Source organism: Mytilus trossulus, chromosome 1, assembly GCF_036588685.1.
Source record: "Mytilus trossulus isolate FHL-02 chromosome 1, PNRI_Mtr1.1.1.hap1, whole genome shotgun sequence".
NCBI lineage: Eukaryota > Metazoa > Mollusca > Bivalvia > Mytilida > Mytilidae > Mytilus > Mytilus trossulus.
The window spans coordinates 89,001,113-89,024,153 of NC_086373.1; the positions used below are offsets into that span (position 1 = coordinate 89,001,113).

The 23,041-nt window shown below is 30.3% G+C and overlaps 1 protein-coding gene across 1 annotated transcript in view; it reads left to right on the forward strand.

The window, feature by feature from the left end:
• Window positions 1–21,937, forward strand: part of LOC134689168 (leucine-rich repeats and immunoglobulin-like domains protein 3) — a 39,998-nt gene extending 18,061 nt beyond the window's left edge. The window contains exons 9-18 of the mRNA XM_063549495.1: window positions 2,282–2,353; window positions 10,481–10,624; window positions 11,418–11,642; window positions 12,384–12,547; window positions 13,194–13,333; window positions 13,752–13,929; window positions 14,454–14,735; window positions 15,545–16,582; window positions 17,276–17,359; window positions 18,680–21,937. Of these exons, the coding sequence (XP_063405565.1) occupies window positions 2,282–2,353; window positions 10,481–10,624; window positions 11,418–11,642; window positions 12,384–12,547; window positions 13,194–13,333; window positions 13,752–13,929; window positions 14,454–14,735; window positions 15,545–16,582; window positions 17,276–17,359; window positions 18,680–18,891 (2,539 nt within the window). The 3' untranslated portion in view covers window positions 18,892–21,937. The remainder of the gene's footprint in view (window positions 1–2,281; window positions 2,354–10,480; window positions 10,625–11,417; window positions 11,643–12,383; window positions 12,548–13,193; window positions 13,334–13,751; window positions 13,930–14,453; window positions 14,736–15,544; window positions 16,583–17,275; window positions 17,360–18,679) is intronic.
• Window positions 21,938–23,041: the final 1,104 nt, after the last annotated feature.

Sequence of the window (23,041 nt, forward strand, 5' to 3'; positions counted from 1 at the left end):
TGAATATAAGGTGTTATGAACTTGTAAAGAATAATTCAGTCAAATCACAGTGCATCTATAACCTGTTTTAATGACAGAATAAGTGATTAATTGTCCTCACTGTTGGATATTTTTTTTGTAATTTTTTTTGTAATGTGCCAGATGCAACCAGTAGGAGCAATCCTACAAACATTTATGTGACAAAATCTCAATTTCCCACTTATGCAAAGTCACATGTCTGTTATTGTTTACAAATTGGAGCCCTGTTACAGCAAGGTTATGCTAATCAGGACCAATTTTTAGGCACAGTAGGTGACTAAGGTAGAAATGAATGTTGTTAAAAGTGAATATTAAGTATCATGATCCTTGCTTTGTACCGATCTTTTAAAGGTCAAATGTTACTTCTTATTGGAAAAAGTTAATCACAGTTCAAAAAAGAAATTGTAATAAAAGAAAATGTTTCTATGTTTCTTTTGATATTTGCATGATTGAATTTTGATTAGTTATTTATAACAGGGATAGTGTTATTTTGACTAAGTACATTGTATTGCATAAGGATTCAACAATTTTGCCCAAGTTTTTTTTTATTAATCTTTGAAAAAAAATTGTCTACATGTATTATGTTTTGAAGCCCCACCAAACATCTTATTAGCAGTAAATGATTGCCACTGTTTTGCTCGAAAAAAAATCTGAATGAAAGGAAGATTAACCAGAATATTGAAGTTCAATCAAATGCACACTTATATTGTAAGGAGTAATTCAATTCCAATTATAAGATGCTTGCCCTAAATTTGCATGTAATATTTGCCACCGGAGTAAAGCAAGCCTTTTCATTACTCGTCATAATAACCCAACCCGGAAAAGTTGGCTAAACAATATTTTGCTCGGTGGTTAGAATTAATCAAAAATATGGTGTATGTTGGTCAATATTAATTTTAAAATAGGTTGTCTTTGATATGCATGAAATAACTGCCCCCTGGACATTAAGCAGGCATCAATTGATTTTAAGAAATGCAAATTTTGTCATGATCCCATGTTTTTTATGCTTTTACCAGAACCACACATCTTAATTTACTTTCTCATGCTAATATCTTGTACAGCTTGAATGGTCATTATAAAAATGATTGAACTTGGACAGTCTAAAGGTTAACTGTACTGCCCATTTGAAGTGAACCCTGTCAATAACATTCTAGAAGTAAATTGAATTTCTTATAAGAAGTGTTATACATATGTCTGTTAACACTTATGGGAGAAATCACTAATTCTCCTTCAATGAAATTTCATCTGTCAGTCACCTCAATATACTTCATGGCTGAACGAGTTCGAATGAATAAGCTTTGAATAATCAAGCTAGGATTTTTTTTTCGTTCCTTTCTATAGTTTAGAAATATCTTATGCTTCACTAACCTGTTCATCTAGTGAAAGCTGATGATAATACGCTAGCCATATGCAGATGCATGGTCCAAAGAAAGAGCTGATAAATTGGGTTGTGGTGATTAAGAATTTCAATTGAAATATATTGCTTACGACATAAATGTATAAAAAGAGAAGATGTGGTATGATTGGTAGTATGGAAGATTTGTATTGTTGAGAATTGTGTTGTTTATTGTTTACGACGTTGAAAATAAAATGATAAGCTGCCTTCTCATGCTTCAGTCACATTAAGTGTGTGTTTGGTCATCCTGTTTCAATAGGACCTTTATAGAATGGACTTGTTAATTAATTCATTCCCTTTTTAGTCATCACGAACATCAAGATTTAAGTTTGCCGGGTGATTTGGCAAACATTAAAATTTTATGTTTATGACTTCTACTTTGACTTCTAAATTCATAACTTAAAAAAAAAACTTCATGTAATTTTTGTTCCTTTTTATGTGATTATGAAAGTGTGAAGATATTTTGTAATTTGTCATGCTATTTTTATTTATGATCAAATTACTTGCACCATTTCATATATTTTGAAAGGCAATGAAAGAAATCATATTTCACGTTCAAACCATCTGTATTCTGCTAGACTACCATTAAACCTAAATTATTGGAATGCTTAAAATTATTTATTGAAAATTAGATAATCAGCCTTTGATTGAAAGAAGAAATGAAAAGAAGTTAAGTTTCAATAGTAGAAACTTGTTGGTCATGACAGATGATAAAAGTACTAAAATATTGAAACAGATGACATTATGAGATTTACTTGGAATGTTCTGTTGTAGATAAAAATATTGTTTCTCTCAAAATTTTAAGTTCTTTAAATAATGTTGTTGTGTTTTTGAGCAAACCTGACCATCTTTGTATTTTTATTTCAGCTCTCTCCATCACAATAAGATAACCAAAATTGAAGCTAACAGTTGGCAGTACTGCCCAAAGCTGGTTAAACTGTAAGTACACAATTGCTATCAGCCAACACAAATAAAAGATCATTTTTACCGCCAATTTGCATTTCTTTTTTATGTCAGTTAATTAAAATTGCTCAGTTTTATGACCAATTATGTTTTTAAAAAAGAAAAAAAAGTAGTTTAGATAACATCCACCCTAGGATATTCTGGCTAGTGTAAGGTTGCTGCACATGACTGAAAGTATTATCTGATACCTGGATGGAACATCTAATCAGAAAAAAACTCAAAGAAATATAGAAATGCATAATGTGTGCTAAGGACAGGTGGAAATATTTAATTAGCAGGTGTTTCGATCATTACTTTAAACATTAATGTGCAATAAGATATACATATGGTGGGGCTGGATAGATAAATGTTTGTATAGTTATCTACTCATGTATGGATAGGTCTTGGGTTGCTGTTCCTTTGAAGTTTACCCAACATATCCTCATGTCTGGATAGGTCTGTTTTAATGTTGGGTTGCTGTTTCATTGAAGTTTACCCAGCATCTCGTGACTGGATAGGTCTGTTTTACTGTTGGGTTGCTGTTTCATTGAAATAAACCCAACATTTCCTTTTGTCTATAAATATATGTATACCAGTTATGATTTGATCAGTTCTATAGAAAGTGGTTGTTCCCATCCTTGAAGACAAACAAATCTGAAAAATTTAATGGTACTGTAAATTTAGAAATTATTGAGATGTTTTCTTATATTATAAATGCACAAAACGTGACGGTACCTGAATTGCAATAATAAAACTCACATAATTTCAGTAAGGTTTTCATTTTTGTAACATTTTTCAATTGAAACCAGTAGATTTTGAATTTTTCAATGGTCAAGGATTTACAAAAATAAAATGCGCTCATTAATTTCTGAATGTGTGGCAACATGTATGAATACTTTCTTTTTCAACATGTAAATGTATAAGAATGTTTCATGCATTCATAAAATTAAATTGCTGTGAAACTGTCAATAGCTAGGATCTGATTTGTATGATGTTATATCAGATTAAAACACATGTCAGCCTACAAAATTAACTCTAATGACAGCAACTTCAGCTGACTTATTTCAATAGTAAACTCAATAATTTGAGAAGGAATAACTTTCATTTCAATGCTAAATTGATAATTCTATTGTTAAAGGAATTGATTTCTTATGAAATAACATTTGATAAGAGCTCTTTCTTTTATTCAGCTGTCAATAAAACTGTACCAGGTGTTTGAATTGGTGTGAAAATAGAACTTGTCATAATGAAAGGCTGCTATACTTTTACAATACACAAATTGATCTGTATCTATGCTGTTTATTCATGAAATGTAGTCTGTTTGAAATGAAAAATAGGAATTCAATAGGAAATAAAAATGAAACATGTTCTTGGGTCAGATAATATGTCATCATACCAACGCCTATTCTTCATCAGGAATATGAGTAACTTGTAACAGGAGTAATGTCCCTTTTAACAATTTTATTTAGAAGTTATTTTCCATTCCTTGATGAATTCTGGCAATTAATATCTTCAGTTCTTTGTTGTACATTTTTGTATAGCATGTTCTGAGCCATTTGTGTGGTCATTAAATTCTAACCGTTCTTTTTGAAGTCCTAACAACTCTTGAGTATTCAGTATGGATCAAATGATGTAGTTTCCTCATTTCTTCGCTAAAGCATATGTTTATTTACAAGTTACAGCTGTATCTTGTGTGTAATACAAATTATACACTAAGACTTATTGATGGATACATGTCACACCAGAGCAAATCTGGCTTCAAATTTACTAGATTCGATAAAATAACATTACAGACTTAAACCATATGTTTTTTGGGGATAATTAGATATTATAGAGTAGAATATTTGGACAATATCCAGGGGTTGTCTTATTATCAGGTGTTAATTGCTTATTATAAAGAAAAGATGGTGGTAAAAGTCCCCATTATAATATATAAAGATTTCTTTCATACACCAGGCCTGGTTTCAATTAAAGTGCAAAAGGGAGTCTAAAACTTCTCCCTATAAATATTAGATAACTTCTCCCTTTGGTGGAATGCTGGAGATGTTTTTTTATGACAGTGACACTAAAGAAAATAAGTATTAGGAATGGTTGATCTTGATAGGGAAAAGTTGAAACGTCTCTCATTAAGACTTCTGAAAAGTAAATTTCTCAATACTGTTTAACTAAAGTTTTAGCATGGTGAAGATGTTTAAGAAAATATTTTTTTTTGCTTTGTTGCAATAAATGTCAGGACATGATGAGTAAAAATTCAAAAATGAACATCTTTGATAACAAACTGATAACTGTAGGTAAATTATTTTTAAAAGTATCATTTATTTGTTATTTGATATGCATGCAAAAATGTTTTATAATTTTTTGACCTCAAAAATGTTAACCTTATATCTGAAATGGTGTATTATTAACAACATTTACTCATATATTAGGATGGTAACTTTTTTTGACGGACTACCTTTAAAAAGAAAAAAAATCTTTTAATGAATAGTTGTGGCTTATCATAATCTGTTAACTTAAATATTCATTATCACTAATGATATTAATTGTTAATAAGATATGGTTAATTTGTTAATTAGGTGTATTATATAAAAAGTGAGTTAGGTTGCCATATTATCTGTTAGTACTAATTAAAAACGTGCTTTGTCTGACAAACATACTTTCGTCAAGTGCTACATCATGTGTATAAATTCCAGCATATAGCACCAAGACATTTCATTGGTAGATAGAATTGTGTATTTTTGTTTAATTAAAAAGCATTGTTATCTTACTTTTGATAGAGAAACAGAGGCTATCTTCTGAAGACATGTGTTCATTGAAGATTCTCTCAAAACTTTTTATGCACTGCTAACCTTCGTCCTTTTCACCTTATTTTCATCGTAGGTTTTTATGATAATTTATTTTCTTTATTAAAACTGTAATGAAAATTTTGAGCTTAAATCAAAATTTGAATGTCATGGCCTTTGTAAGATATTTGAATGATAATGAAATAAAGTTTGGATAATACAAGGTTTTACTGTACTTTATAATACACCCAACAAAGAGATACAATCAGTTATACCCACCTGTATATCTATAAAGATATGTACCAGGTATGTTTCCTTTATTGACATACAGCCAATTAAACAGGTGTTATAAACATTCAAATTAAATCACAAATCTAATTTATCATATTTCAAATATTCAAATGATAAGTAAAGAGTTATCTTTCCTTAGGTTTGTACGATAGTCATGCTTATAAAAGTCTTTAAATGACAGCCTTTTTTAATGATAAACGCCGTTAACATGTAGGTAAAGATTATTTGGTCGGTTTTCTTAAACCCAAAAAATATTATAAATATTTTCAAATGAGTCTTTTCTTTTAATGATAGGTGTCATAAACATTTAAGTGAAGATTTTTTGGTCAGTTTTCTTGAACCCTAAAATAGACCAATAGTTAAAAACACTCTTTAATTAGATCAAATTGTCAAGTAAGATTCAGAGGAATTACACATCTGTCTTGATGACATATTTGACTTCGTTCTGTAAAGTTTAACCAGAATGTTATTTTTCTTATGCTTTGTTCTTCTAATTCAACCTGCATTTGATTACATTCCTCCCATCTTCTTGACTTATTTCCAGTATTGTTGATCAACCAGTTCTGGAAATAAAAAAACAAAGGATGGAGTTGTTATTTTATATTTAACCCTCTCTGTTGCTATCATAATAAGAAAATACCTTATGCCTTATTTTTCGCGTGTTTAAAAACTTGATTTTGGTTTTGGTATGTTTCTTCACTATTTGAACGAAACCTTTCACACAAAAACCTAAGTTTATATTGATTTTAGTGTCTTCAAGCATGAAACATTAACTTCCATGCATTAAACAGTGAATCTATAACGTTTGTGTAGAGGAGGCATAAAACAGTAAATCACTGAATATTTATATAGAAAAACATACTTTCAAAATAACATAAAAAGAAGTGCACCTTGAAATTTGATCATTTTATAGTGAATATTTATTGGGTGCATCCAGTAAAATTAATTGCTTATTTCTGTGTGATAATTGGAATGGAAATCAGTAGATTACTCGCACATTTAACTTAACATGCAAAACTACTCAGATTTATACAAAAAATAAATAAAGAGAAGCCAAATCTCCACCCCTTTTTATACGACCGCAAATTTTGAAAAAATTTTCGTCGTATATTGCTATCACGTTGGCGTCGTCGTCGTCGTCGTCGTCGTCGTCGTCGTCGTCGTCGTCGTCCGAATACTTTTAGTTTTCGCACTCTAACTTTAGTAAAAGTGAATAGAAATCTATGAAATTTTAACACAAGGTTTATGACCATAAAAGGAAGGCTGGTATTGATTTTGGGAGTTTTGGTCCCAACATTTTAGAAATTAGGGGCCAAAAAGGGCCCAAATAAGCATTTTCTTGGTTTTCGCATTATAACTTTAGTTTAAGTTAATAGAAATCTATGAAATTTTGACACAAGGTTTATGACCACAAAAGAAAGGTTGGGATTGATTTTGGGAGTTTTGGTTTCAACAGTTTAGGAATAAGGGGCCAAAAAAGGGCCCAAATAAGCATTATTCTTGGTTTTCGCACAATAACTTTAGTTAAAGTAAATAGAAATCAATGAAATTTAAACACAAGGTTTATGACTATAAAAGGAAGGTTGGTATTGATTTTGGGAGTTTTGGTCCCAACAGTTAAGGAAAAAGGGGCCCAAAGGGTCCAAAATTAAACTTTGTTTGATTTCATCAAAATTGAATAATTGGGGTTCTTAAATATGCCGAATCTAACTGTGTATGTAGATTCTTAATTTTTGGTCCCGTTTTCAAATTGGTCTACATAAAGGTCCAAAGGGTCCAAAATTAAACTTAGTTTGATTTTAACAAAAATTGAAACCTTGGGGTTCTTTAATATGCTGAATCTAAAAATGTACTTAGATTTTTGATTATTGGCCCAGTTTTCAAGTTGGCCCAAATCGAGGTCCAAAATTAAACATTGTTTGATTTTATCAAAAATTGAATAATTGGGGTTCTTTGATATGCCAAATCTAACTGTGTATGTAGATTCTTAATTTTTGGTCCAGTTTTAAAATTGGTCTAAATTAAAGTGCAAAGGGTCCAAAATTAAACTAAGTTTGATTTTAACAAAAATTAAATTCTTGGGCCTCTTTGATATGCTGAATCTAAACATGTACTTAGATTTTTGATTATGCGCCCAGTTTTCAAGTTGGTCCAAATCAGGATCTAAAATTATTATATTAAGTATTGTGCAATAGCAAGTCTTTTCAATTGCACAGTATTGTGCAATGGCAAGAAATATCTAATTTCACAATATTGTGAAATAGCAAATTTTTTTTTAATTAAGAGTTATCTTTCTTTGTCCAGTATAGTAAGCAAGAAATATCTGCAAGAATTTTTTTTAATTGGAGTTATCTTTCTTTTTCCAGAATCAACTTAAATCTTTGTTATATACAATATACAATGTATATTCACTTTTTACTACCAACTGATAAATTTAAATAATCTTTACCATTCAGTGATAACAAGCAGTTTTTTTACATCTTAATATTTTATGATGTATTTAAATGAGTAGAAATTGTTGCAAACTCCATTAGAATATTTTAATTGAAATTAGTTTTGGAATAAGGGAAAGGGGGATGTGATTAAAAAATTGGGTTCAATTTTTCTCATTTGAAATTTCATAAATAAAAAGAAAATGTCTTCAAACATTTTTTTGAGAGGATTAATATTCAACAGCATAGTGAATTGCTCTAAGAGAAAACAAAAATTTTAAGTTCATTTGAATACATTCATTCTGTGTCAGAAACCTATGCTGTGTCAACTATTTAATCACAATCCAAATTTAGAGCGGAATTCAGCTTGAATGTTGTATCCATACTTGCCCCAACCGTTCAGGGTTCAACCTCTGCGGTCGTATAAAGCTACGCCCTGCGGAGCATCTGGTTTACCTTACCATCTGCAGAAAAAAACGTTTATATCTGATTTGAAGGAGAGAAAATGATTTATTATCTGTATAAAATTTTCACAGATAAAGAACATTCGCAAATAATTACTTAATGTGTGCAGTTTGAAGAATAATTTCAGCAACAGCTTCAACTTGACAGATTTAACTACTTTCAAAATATTATTTTGAAAATTTCATAACCTTGACAAAAATTTCAAAGTTTTAATATGTTGGTTTTCAAACACCAGTACTCAAATTTTATTGAAAACTTTGAAATACAAGTTATAAAATTCTTTATGTTTGACAAGACTTTTCCAAATGTTAATGATAGGCTAATTATTGTATACTTTTCAAACATCAGTACTTAAATTTCATAAATTTTACGAAAAAAATCCCAGTTTTAATAATATGTTGATTATTGCAGATGCAAGGGTGATATAAATGTGTTTAGCAAATGGCTATCAGGAAACCTAAGCATTGTGGGAATTTTGGCACGAATTTCATTAGTAAAATCTATTTTAAAGGTTAACTACTTAAACAAACAACCTGTCATTTTATAGCAGCATCATGAATGATTGATTTGGTGTAAGGTGAGAAATTGTTGCCAAGTAGACAAAAGAGTGTCTGCAGACAAGTAGTCTAAACTAGGAGGTTGTCAAATTGTGCAATAAGAACAAGTGACACCTTGAAAAAAGGGTGCAACACTATTTTGCATCGGTAAAAACAAGAATTTTTTGTCTCATGTAATTTTGCTCCCATGAGTACTGGTGAGTTTGTTATGATCAGTTTTACAGTTTATACAAAAAAAAGATATTTCTTATCTAAGGGACTAAGATGTTATTTAGGTAGTAGAACATCCTGATTTAACTATCTGTTAAGATATAAGGTTAGATTAGAAAGGAAGAAAGAGTGAAGGTATGAAAGAATCAGATTAGGAAGGAAAGAAAGAGTGAAGGTATAAAAGAATCTGATTCAATGTATTTTATTTCGTTTGAAATAGGGTTTTTCCCGTTTGCTATTTGTAGTTATTATTTATAGATGAGAACTAGTATAACTAGTTTGGATACTGGTTTTGTAACAGTATGTACTATTTATAAGTTTGATGTTAGGTGCAGGAGGCACGAGGAAAGTTTTGGCGTTTTTTTATGGGTGGGGTTTAAAGGTACTATATAAAGTATCGAAGGTGCTCGCACGTCGAATTGAAGTTGGTCACATAGGTATATGTGCAGTTGCTGCTATGTTTATTGTACGTACAGGCGTTGGAGGCATTAGCCGGGGGGAAAGAAACGGTGCGAAAGAGGAACAATGTTATATGTCATGTTTATATATATTGTTTTGATTGAAGAAATATGTACAATAAAGTAAAATAAAATATTGTATCGCAAGAGAAAATAAGATGTTACTGTGAGCAACTAATCCTATATCTGTGTTTGTCTTGTTTATAGCCTATTGAATTAAGAGATTAAATGCTTTAAATTTGAACGAGCAGGGCGAGGAAGAATTTAAATGCTATTTACAAGTACAACCATATTTTCATCACTCATTATATGACTGAGAGTATATGCAAAATTTCTTATATCTTTGTCTGTCACCATTCTTCTATCCATCTCTTTGTGACCATGGGTTTTGGTCCAAGAAAGTTGTATTATTTTTTTATTGAACAGAGACTCAGATTTGATTTTTTAAATCTTTACAAAACTATTACTCAATATTTGTTCGATTAATAAAGACAAGCCCAATTTTAGATGTTAAAAAGTTCACTTTACCTTTTCATAGTTATGTAACCTTTCATATGGAATTATTAACACTTTTTTATGTGTTTTTTGTTTGTTAGTTTTCTCATTTAAAGTTAAAAAGTCTCACAACCAGTTGAAGCTTTCAATCTTTGAAATTGAAATATTTCAGATTTGTTGTTTTTATGTTATGAAACTAAAATTAGGTGGAATATTAAATGATAATTAAGAAAAAGTGCAATAATACATATATATTCTGTATTGATGAAATAAATGTTTGTTGAGTTTTAGTCATAAAGTGCATATCAACTCTATGATCATTCTGGGTGCACCATTTTACCAATTTTATCTGTCCAACTTACAGCATTAAGTTGTTGTGTTAAGACATTTAACACCCCCAACCATCTAACTAGCTAATTCTTTTTGTCTTTTACAGAGATATGTCTCATAACAAGCTGAAGGCCATCGTCAAAGAATCCTTCAAGAATCTAATGGCAACTAATGTCCTTTTACTGAAAAACAACAACATTCAGAATATAGAAGAAGGATCATTCCATGATTTGGTGTTTCTCACTGAACTGTACGTATAATCTATCAACAGTCTTAATATAACTATAATTGAATATTGGAGATTAAGTCATGCATTTTCTAATTTTAATGTCAATTTTAATGATTTATTGATTGAAGGTCTCTTATAAATGCATTGTGAATTATGTATTATTAAGTTATATTTGCGACTTGTATTAAGAAAACCATGATAAAAACATATAAGAAACAAATATATAGTGAAATAGCCTTCATCATGAATTTGCGTTTGTGACAGGTAGATCTATCAATTAACCGTAGGTATTTGGATTAGGATTAGCGATCTGTCACAAGCAGTTTTGGCACATTTTTTAAAAAGGTTCTCAGCATTTTGTTGATGCAGTGATTATGATTTTGATAGACCAGTATATCCAAAGTATCATTACTAAGAACACGTATATGATGAAGCAATCCATGTCTTTGACAAAGCAGAAAGCACTTTGTCAGAATGAGAGATGATATTATTTTAATAGCATTTTTCTTTGTAATTTACTGTCATCATTCATTGTTAGACTGATCATTTCTGAAAAAGATTTTCTCCTTGTATATCGAACTGACATAAAGAATTGTACACAATATCTTTATAACATGGAAACAGTTTTTTGTTATTCCTCTTTCTTGTGTAGTAACACTTTCAGATAAAAAGATATGTTAGCTTTCATTACCTTGATGATATCATAAATTACACAAGCATGTTTTCAAAAGAAATATCATTCAAAGTCAAAATTAATATTTGAATGTTTTTTCTGGCAGCATTAGTTTACAAATGATATTTTATTATTTTACAGAGAATTAAGTAACAATGAACTTTCCTGGACAATAGAAGATATGAATGGAACCTTCAGTGAACTACATAATTTGGAAAGTCTAAGTTTGGAGAATAATAAGATCAAGTCTATTGCCAAGAATGCTTTTAATGGTCTAATCAAAGTGAAAACTTTAAATCTTCTCAACAATGAAATATCTACTATCCAGTCAAACGCTTTTGAGACCATGGTTGAGATGGATTCATTGTAAGTATACCTGACAATCAGGCCTTTAAGTGTCAAAGTAAATATCATAGTTTAGTTGATTCTTATAACTGAATGTTGTATTCTTTACACCCTTTCCCCCGTTTTGGTCTTTGCCAAAGTTGTTAAAAATGTGGTTTATCTAGTGATTTTTCAAAAAAATATATAATATTAACGAATGGCAACATAATCACAAAAGGAAAAAAACGTTGCAGGTAGACATGGTAGAGAAGAAAGTGTATTATGACTGAATGTAATTGATCTAATTCTTCAGATGGTCACATGATAATGTTCAGTCTATGTCACGCTTGTTTTAAGATATTTGATTTTCGTCCTCAGACTTATCACAGTTACACAGAAGTATTAAGTTCATTATACCACCAGTCTTACTTAACAAGATATTGTGCAACATAATAATACAAAAATATTTGTGTAATCATATTTGCTCCCATTTAATGATATCAAATCAACAATGAAATGCAAAAAATGACTAATTTTGATAAAATTATAATCTCTGGTGTTTATGTTGTCACCGTGACATTAATACTGTATTTATGTTTGATCTTTTTGTACATAAGTGGTCATATTATGTAATCATACTCATTTTGTAATAAAAGTATCATAATTTTGATTGTATTTCATATTATTATTACAAAAAAGTTATTTAACACCAAATAATTGCATGTAACAATATACTTCTTGTTAATGAATGTCAATAGCATGAAAGTTGTTTTTGGTTTCTAGGAAGTTTTACTCGACTAACTTTCTGTGTGACTGTAAACTAGCCTGGTTATCACAGTGGTTGATGGCCAAGAAGTTTGAGAAATCTGTGACAGCTAGTTGTCAACATCCTGACGACCTGGAGGGAAAGAGTATCTTTAGTATTGATCCTGAACTGTTTAAGTGTGGTAAGGTTTATACTGGTTCTGTAGTATATATCCACATCAAGATTGCATGCAGAAATAAATTTCAAAGATAGTAAACTGATTAAGAGAGTAAAAAGAGTGAATGATGGATAGAGAGTTGTCTCATTGGCACTCATACCACATCTTCCTATCTATGAATAACATAAAAAAAAAACAGAAATTTTGGGGTTTGTGTCTAAAATGATTCAATATTTATTCATTTTAACAGTTCACCTCTCCTATATTGTTATACCTTGACTGTCGTAAAGCTTTACATAGTATCATTGTGAGATATACTCAGTTATTTCAAGTCCAGCTAAAGATAGTGTTGATTGAATCACTGATATAATGTGAATGATGATAGTGAGTTTGATAAAACACTGGTATGGTGTGATTGTTGATAGGGTGTGTGATAAAACACTGATATGGTGTGATTGTTGATAGGGTGTGTGATAAAACACTGATATACAATGTTACCCGATTTCTACTGAATATACAAAGATCTTCAAATCAAATGAATTTTTTCGAGTTTTCAATTTGTTTGAACTATGATTTTGGTGAACGAAAGGTCTGTTATGTATTTTATATAAAACATTTATCAAAGCATTCCAATGATATAGATCTGAATCTTTAAAGTGATTGATTACAGATGGTAATACATTAAAGCCAGTGATCAGTATCAGTCCCCTCTCCAGGAAAGCTGTACAGGGAGATAACATTACTCTTACCTGTGAAGCTGTCAGTACCAAGGATTCAGATACACAATTCAATTGGAAGAAAGACAATATAGTAAGTTTCATTATTGTGTCCCCAGAGAAGATGTCAGCATACACATTTTGAGATCTTGCTTAGTTGGCAGAATGCTATAAGAAAATTACTTGTTAATTGGTTGACAAAAATGCTTCTTCATCACCGACCTTAACACCAAATCTATCCAATGTAAACAATTAATTTAAAAAAAAACTAACATCTTGTGTGATACTGTTTCATAGAAGACCTCCTTTCATTCCTATCACACTGTCACAGTAAAATACAGGACAAAAGAATAATGTAATGCAGCCATAGCTTCTTAAAAAAAATGCAGAAATGTTCATGTTAATCTTAAGTATGAATTATACTGTAAAATGTTTTTAGATATTAAAATGTTGGTATAAGTAATTTTGATTGTTTTATTACATGTAGTGTAAGGATAATGTTTATATTTCAGTTACTGCTGAATCCATTAACTGAGAACAAAATAGCAAAAGATGATACTAAGATAATAAGATACTCCTCCAAATTACATCTTTATGAACTGAAGGATGGTGATTCTGGGGTCTACCAATGTGTTATTTTAAACAGCTTTGGTCCAGCATACTCCATGAAGGCCTCCATTGAGGTCCATGGTAAGTTTTGTTTTTTGAAAAAGAAAAAAAATATTTTTTTGTCATTGTTTAATTTATTTCAATTTTGATGATTTGCACAAATTTTGTTGTTCTAAGTATTCAAGTATAGCAACTACATCTTGCAAAGGAAAAGAACAAAAAATAAGTAGACTCTTAACCCTAAAAGTCAAAATTTGTTCATTTAGATTTATTGCCCATCTTTGCACCAACAAGAAGGACAAAAACATACTTTTTCATTATTTACCAGTAAAGTATGATACATTTAAACAAACATGAGAAAAAGAAGTAACTAAACCTCTCATAATATAGAATAATGGAAATAAGAAAAAAAGAAACACACACATACACAAAGATAAAGCATTTAAAATCATACAACAGAAACTCGTACAAAGAGTAGGCAAAATCAAATGAAAATAAAAAGCTCAAGTAATTCAGCAATTTGGATCTTGGTGAACTGATTTACAATAGTTGTTTCTATCAAAATCTGTTCTTTTAATCTAACAACATATTTGTTTTTTTTCTAGTATTCCCCCACTTCTCAAAGAAACCATTTGATGTAACAGTCAAGGTTGGCTCAGCTGCTCGTTTGGAATGTTCTGCCACTGGTCGACCAAATCCAACCATTTCTTGGTCCAAAAATGGAGGCGATGATTTTCCAGCAGCTAGAGAGAGACGTATGCATGTTATGCCAGATGATAATATTTTCTACATCCTTGATGTAACTAAATTTGATGAGGGAACTTATACTTGCACAGCAAAAAATGATGCAGGATCTATCAGCGCTAATCTTAATCTCACAGTTTTGCGTAAGTATTGAACATTGAATTATGAATTAACTATAAATACACTCATAATATGAAAACATAAACACAGAAAAAGAGTAACCAATATATCCTCATTCTGTTTCATACCTAATAAATAATTTCTGTGTAATCATTAGGATAATTATTATGATAATCATTGAATTATTGAAAATATTATCTTTATAAAAGTAGTAGTTAATATTTATTTTGAGATATAAAATATGGAAGAAAAATGCTCTGACAAACTATGGAATTATGAATTTGGTATATCTACTTTATATAAAATGCTAAAGAATATCTGAAATATTTGTCAATATGATATATGATCTTATTCATGTATTATCATTGCACTAATCTTTAGACTTATATATGTGATACACTGGTAAACCTGAACGTTTATAAAATTAAGAGATGTGGTACAACTGCCAGTAAGACAACTTTGTACCAAAGTTCAAATGATGTGGATATAAACAATTTTAAGTCTTAGTACAGCTTTCAACAATGAGAAAACCATATACCGTAGTGTCTGCTATAGTAGGCCCTGACACAAAATAAATGAAACAATTGAAATGAGAAAACAAACGACCAAATATATAACAATTCAATTTACCAAAAACTTATATAACACTCATTAAGCAAAGATAACAACTGAACTACAGGCTCCTAACTAACAACTGGCACATTTACAGTATGTGAAGGGTTAATCATGTTTATGAACACTCAACCCAGTTTGATGTATGTTTGACAACAAATATTTAGATTTACTCTTATTGCAAGCAGAATTGAGAATTGAGTATTAATTTTAATTTTAGAAATCCCAGCGTTTGTGAGACCCATGGAAAGGATTAAGAAAACCCAGGAAGGAGGTACAACAGTGATAGAATGTATGGCAGAGGGTATCCCCAAACCTAGATTGACTTGGTATAAAAGTAACAAACCCCTCGAATCAAATCAACAACGATATTTCTTTACTGCTGATAACCAATTGTTAATAATCGTTCAAACCCAGGCCAGTGATGCGGGAGAATATAAGTGTAATATGACCAATACCCTAGGACATGTCAGTGGTGTGTCTAAGCTTGTTGTGTTCCGTGGAGATAAACAAATCTCTGTTGATCCCAAACCTGGCCCCTTAATTACAACTCCTAGTGATGAATCAACAACAACAGGAATAATAATCATTGCTGTAGTTTGTTGTGTGGTTGGAACATCTCTGGTGTGGGTGATCATTATATATCAAACAAGAAAGAGACATGAAATGTACAGTGCCACACCCACTGACGAGACCACTTTACCCTGTGAAGTGGCAGGTCAAGGGTACCAACCCTATCCAGATAGTGGTACCTTGTATAATGGTCCTATGACTGTTCAGGGATATCCATATCAGGACTATCAAATACAGGAATCTGGGTATGAATCATCATCTGGACAGTATCGTGCTCCGAGACCAGCAATATTTCCCAGTGATGTGGATGAAGAGGAGAATAATATGACAGCTCAGTTAACTTTTCATGAACATAAGAATCGGGATAACAGTGATAGTGACATACATTATCCCAATAGTGAAACAGATTCAATGAAAAGTTCTCAGAGTACGAGTAGTACTCATACAAGTGGACATCAGACTTTACAGACGTTTCGTCCAATACTCAGTAATTCTAATACTTTTGTAAATAGAACTCAATCTCAGTCAGATTCTTGTGAAAATTGTGAGAAACAGAGACACTCTTCAAGTGCTGATATTCATTCATGTTCACATAAACAATCTATACACAGTATACCTATACCAAATGGAGTGGCACTTCATCATGGCTCTCTACCTCAGCCACCAGGTTACTCTAGTTTAAGAGGTCAGTTTTAATTATATCTGTTGAGTATTATTTGTATGAGTAGGGATAGAAATACTTCATTGTTTTTTCAAGTTTTCCTTACACATCCATCTTTCTACTATAATTATGCTGATAAACAATATAATTTCAAATAGGATTTGGTTAAGAATAAAGGAACAGTCATGATCACTAACTGTTTTGGCATCAGATTTTAAATATGAGAGTTTTTAGATAAGTTTGAAAATGGTCTATGAATTAACAGTCACTCCTTATTAAAGTTCTTGTACCACTACTCCATTTCAATCGGCCACAAAGAACATACATATATTTTTGTTATAACCTTGATATTATTGTGCATTAACTTTTCAAGTCTTCATTTATGGAAATGTTGTTATTTGGAATTTCTAGCACTGGTAAGATAAATTTCTCAGCAGTAGAACAGTTTCTTCATAAATCATTTGTTCAGATCCCTGCCAATTTTCATCGAACTCTGTATTTTTAAATGCTTTGATTTTCATATACTTGTAACACAGCTGCCATGAGTGCAGGAGGTCATTGGTTTGATATTCAGACAGCTTCAGAAAACTGTTGGAAAATGAAAATATATTTATATGTTCATATATGAATTTAATATGTTTAAATCGAATAAAGAGTTTCAATAAGAAAAATAAATTGAAGGTGATCAGATAATCATGAATTGTTTTTTTGTTTCAGATTCCTCATGTGTAATTTGCAATTGTGATAATGAGGTCAGTGGATGTACTAGTCAACTGTCCCAAACACCACCATACTCAGATCGTAAGTTTATCTTAAGTAACAGACTATCTAAAACACTCTCATACTCAGATCGTAAGTTTATCTTAAGTAACAGACTATCTAAAACACTCTCATACTCAATTCATACGTATAACTTAGGAGCTACAAAATTTCTCTCACACCATTGGACTTATTCATAAGTTTGTTTAAGTTTAACCAATTAAACTGAACACCATCAAACTCTGGCAACAAGCTTTCCCAAGCAGACCCATACCAATATAGTTAGTATGACTTAAAGTTTAAAATACCACATATTTTAATTCATGAATACAGTTTTAAATTGCTTGAGAATTTTTCAAAAACCATTTAAAAGTCATGTCATAAGTTCAAATTTGATTTACTAGACTTTTGTCTCCAACACCACCTTTTCAAATTGTTATTTAAAGGTAAACGTCAACTGTCCCAATCAACACCATAATTGATTGATTTGAGTAGTGGGCTGCTTATAACACTTTACTCAAATCATTAAGATAACTTGAGAGACTTTTCCCTCAAACCACTTAGGTTGAATGTCATTATTAAGAGTGCTTTGTTGTCCATCTTGAGGACCATGGTACTAAACCAAAGTTATTAGTTACGGCTAAAACTTGTTGATAATTAGTCACACTGCCTTTCTGTAAGACAGGTTCATTTCTTATATACTCAAATAACAGAATCTTCTTATCTTAATCCTCTTTGTGTGCACTTGCACATGAGGCCACAATTTTTAGGAGTATGCCCCCATTCAGTGTTTCTTTTGGTGTGGTTTCTGTAAGCAGCTTCTTTTTACTCTGCCTGGTGATAAGCCATGCGAAGAAACCTACTACATTTTGTACCTGCAGAATGGTCAATTGAAGAAAAAAACATTACAAAATCATTTGGCTGATGGTACAGCCAGGGGTCGAAATTAGCACTGGTCAGGCAGTCGGGTCAGAGACCAGTAGAATTTGCGTCCGACCAGTACCAGTAGAAATTTGCCGATAAAAATCTCTGAAAAACAATTTACTTGCGACATCAATTACAGGGGATACTCAGTATTACAGTTGATAAAGTTGTCAAATGCATGTCATTTTTGCAGGACCAGTAGATTTGGAGCCGGACCAGTTGATTTTCTGTCTCCTTGTCCGGCTGGCCAGTACACAAAAAAGCTTAAATTCGACCCCTGGGTACAGCAAACATTTTTCTACAAAATAGTAATGATATAAAAAAGGTCATAATTCAGTCAACAATTTATGGCATAATCTAAACATGTATGTTAAAATTAGACAAATAGATAACATAATGTATTACAATTTCTAATTAGAATGTTTTTTGTTGTTACAGCTTGTAATCATCATACCAAAGTACCTTCATCACCAAATGGACCACACACTAGCTGCCATAACTCATCTAATACTCCAGACAGTCCAGAGAAAAGCCCACCTGCCATTCCTCCTAAACAACATAAACATTCTCATTCTAATATACGCTCTTTACCCAATGGGGTCCATTTAATGGTCAATGGATCTGTTGTCAATGGTGCTGTAGACATTTAGTATTTATTTTTCAAATTGTGATTTGCATAATATTTAAATATGAATTTTGTTAGATCTTTTTTAAACAGAATAAGGACATGTATTGTTATATAGTTCAAAATCTATACCGTTTTTTATGAAAACTGATCAATAGTAATTATGTCCTAAATCTAAAAACCGTAAAATTTCTTGGTTTGTTTTTCAAGTAAGGGCATTATCATTATTTTGATTAAAGTGCCATAATGTAAAATTTGTTATGTAAATTATGTGGTATTTCTAGTTTAAAATATGAATGTACTACAAATCTTTGCTTGTGAAAATGAAGTTGGTTTTGAAAATGTCAGTTTCTCAAAAAAAATAATTTTGAATTTGATAAAATTACATGCTTACTTTTGTCTAATTTTGAACCAATTGAAATTCATAAGACTGGATTGTGTCCAATATTCATTGTAAGTAATGTAATGAAAAGCTCCTTAGGTGACTACATTCAAATTAAAAAAATCTGCATCATTGGCCTTAAGTTCTTTTTTAATTAGATTATTTTACTGAAAAAGACTTTAGTTTGAGTTACTGGTATTTTGAATAGTAAATTTTATAATGAATCTTAAATGGCATTTTTTTTTATAATTTTGTTATACATCATGTTTTTATAGAGAACTCATTTTGTGAATCATGTTAAAATGCATTATCTTTGCTGTATATAAATGACGAGATATACCTCAGAGAGAGAGCAGAAACTAACTAGTGGCTTTTCTACAAAACAAATACATTTCTGTCAAACAGCATAACAGAATATCAATCCTTTGGATTTCAATAGTCTACTTTTTAGAATACAGTGGTTACAAATAATTGATTATTTTAGACTTTTTGCCTTCTTACTGTAAAGTTGTACTCTGCAGTCTCAGCGTCCATGTAAATGGTAACTGGACTAAACAGTTATGTCAAATACAATTGTGTTCCTAAAATACATCCCCCTTTCTATTTTTATTTACTGCAGGGAAGTCCTAGTTCATTTTCAATGGCTTTAATTTGTTGATTTAATTTTAGATTATTAGTATAGCTGTGTGTATGTCATTGAATCAGCTTTATGAAATTATGATTTACAAAAATATTCTTCTTATTTAGATTGAAATTTTAAAAACAATAATTTTTTTATTCCATTGGTGTGGTAAAAAATAATGCATTGATTTGAAAATATCTTGAACAATTAATTTAAGTAGAGATTTTATATAACTTCTATTACACAAATATTCTGTGTAAGCCAGAATTACATTTTGTGCAAGAACAGTTGAAAAAAAACATTCAACAAAAAAAAGGATCTTTGGGAACATAAAAAATATACACAATTTAACACTGTACCAACTCTTCCACAAAAAGGTAAAACAATGCATTCATTCTTGTTTTGAAATATTTATTTATTATATTTCAAGTAGAAGTAAAATCTATTGAAAAGCAAATAATGAATGTCTGAAGTAGGGTTTTGTTAAGCAGGTTTAAGAAATTGTGGCCATTCTGATTCAAATTTTTGATAATGTAAAAATAAACATGAATATTTATGAAGCTGATTTAATTGTGACATGATTGTGATAGAAATATTTGTTATGTACAAATGTACCAAAGTTATAAGATTAATCCAATATTGGGTGCTTAACATTTCCAGAGACTTGGAAGTTTACTCTATTTGTTTGTTTGACGAGAAAATACTTTTTTCTGACCAAGAAATCCATAAAGTTGCTGTTCACAAATTAAAAAAAATATAATAAATTATTTTTGTGAAACATTTACTTGTAAAGGCAAAGGGTAAAATATTCAGATGACCATATAAACACACTGAAGTCATCATCTAGTATGAGACCGATTTCACAAGTTGAAAAATATGAGTAACAATTCTGCATGTTTTTAAACTTTAATATAACAACTTCCGATATATTAGGTGTCAATATAAACATACTCTATTAACTTATTCAACAGCATGTTTCATTTAATATGAATAGGAGACATTTTCTATTAGTGATAAACACATAAAATTTGAATCTTGGATTAAACATCTGCACACATAATACAAACCGCAATGAAGTGTCAATTTTCCTGGTTTGACATAACAGCTGTGTGTATATTTGGAACAAGAAGATTATATTACCTCTGCAATACCTCATGATAAAGCAACACCTTTATATACATGTCTAAACACTGTTTTAATGTGCAAAATTTTCTAATATTTCTCTCTGACATGCAATTTGTGAGCATAAAATTACAAATTGATGTAGTATATTTTCCTTCAAGTTTAGGTGAAATAAGGTTAGATTTCTTCTAAATGAAAATTTCACATAAAATTTGTACATGAAATTGATATGTTAATATAAAATATACCACAAACGTTTTCTACATTGATGAATTTTTGCACTATCAGTTTCTTTTATTAATTGATTTAATGTCTCATAATTGGATCAGATTTCGTTATTCAACACTCTCTCTTCATAAAATTAATTACTTTATGCCTCAGATGTTAGAACATCTGCATGTGAGGGAAAATATTATTAATATGCATATCACATATCTGATATAAACACTCAGAATGCCTTTACAAGTATATGTTTCATATGTTGTTACAAATGTTTGCCAAAATAAAACTCAATAAGAAATCCATTCATCGTTGACAGACCTTCTTTTTTTGTATGTTGACTTATGTTTTAGTAAAAATCAATTCTTGTGTTAAAAGTAAATTACATTGATTTTTAAATAAAAGAACATTAGTTTTGTACATTTTATTGTGCCATTAGTTTGTGCCTTTGATATAATGTGATAACATACATTTCAGTATTGTAATCAGAATGTCGTGTAATGGGTTCTTTAAAAATGGTATCTATGATTTATTTTGTTATAATGATTGATATATGCAAATAAAATGTTCAAAGTCATTTTATGTATACATTGTCAAATTGAAGTACCATCTCATTTGTATGCAAACTGCTGCATGTTTGTTATGTATTACCAATGGCCAAAATAATGTTCAATTCTTGTATTCTTTGAAAATAAAAATCATTTTTAATAAAAAATATATTAATAATTATTGGTTTTCCATGTATGCATAAATTAATTTAAATAAATGAAGCATTTTATTTGACCAATCAAAGACCCACAACAGACCAATGAAAATTTTAAACAATTGTTATTTGAGGCATACAAAGTCATACCTTACAATTACATAATAAAAAAAGATGAAAAGAGGGAAACCCTTGTTTGGTAATAGTTTGAAAACTTCACCTACTAAGAATTCGTTTTAGGTCCAGTATTTAAACCTGAATCAGTAGAAATAGATTGATAATGGCATTGAAACCTTAAAACAATAAAAATACAAATCAAACAAAAATAAAACAGAAATGGGTATTGAAACAAACATAGGACAAGATAAGGAGATATAGTATGATTTCAAATGAGATAAATTACCTCCAGAAACAAAATAGGACGAGATAAGGAGATATTGTACAATTTCAGTTAAGGTCAAGTTACAGTAAATGTGCTATGTCACAGATTTCAGTTAAATTTGGCATACAACTCTGGCTCGGTGAACTTCAACTGAAAATCGAAAAAATATTGCATTTATCTCAATTATCATTTGAAATATTACTGATTGAGTTCCTACAAAACTCAACATTTGTATAGAAAGCACATAAAATCGGCGAAAACTCTTCTAAAATTTGTCTTAAAATCGCCAAATCTCTAATTCTACTCCATAGATTTTTCTTAAAAAACTATATGTTGTTGACAAATTAATTTCTGTTTTAATGATATAAAATAATCATAGGGTCACCGACTTCGTTTTTTGTCTAATAATCAATTTGTTATCTTATTGGTAGTGAAAAACGGCAAAAACCAACGTTTTACGGCCTGCAACGCGATAACGTTACGATTATTTCAACGTTTTGTTGGATTTTTTCACAAAGAACACAACTTTGAATGATGTATACCCTAAAAACGAAGTCGGTGACCCTATCTTTATTTTGCATCATTATAACGGAAATTTATGTATCAACAACATATAGTTTTTTAAGAAAAATCTATGGAGTAGAATTAGAGATTTGGTGATTTTAAGACAAATTTTAGAAGGTTTTTCGCCGATTTTATGTGCTTTCTATACAAATAATCACCCATACTAATAGATATCAATCTG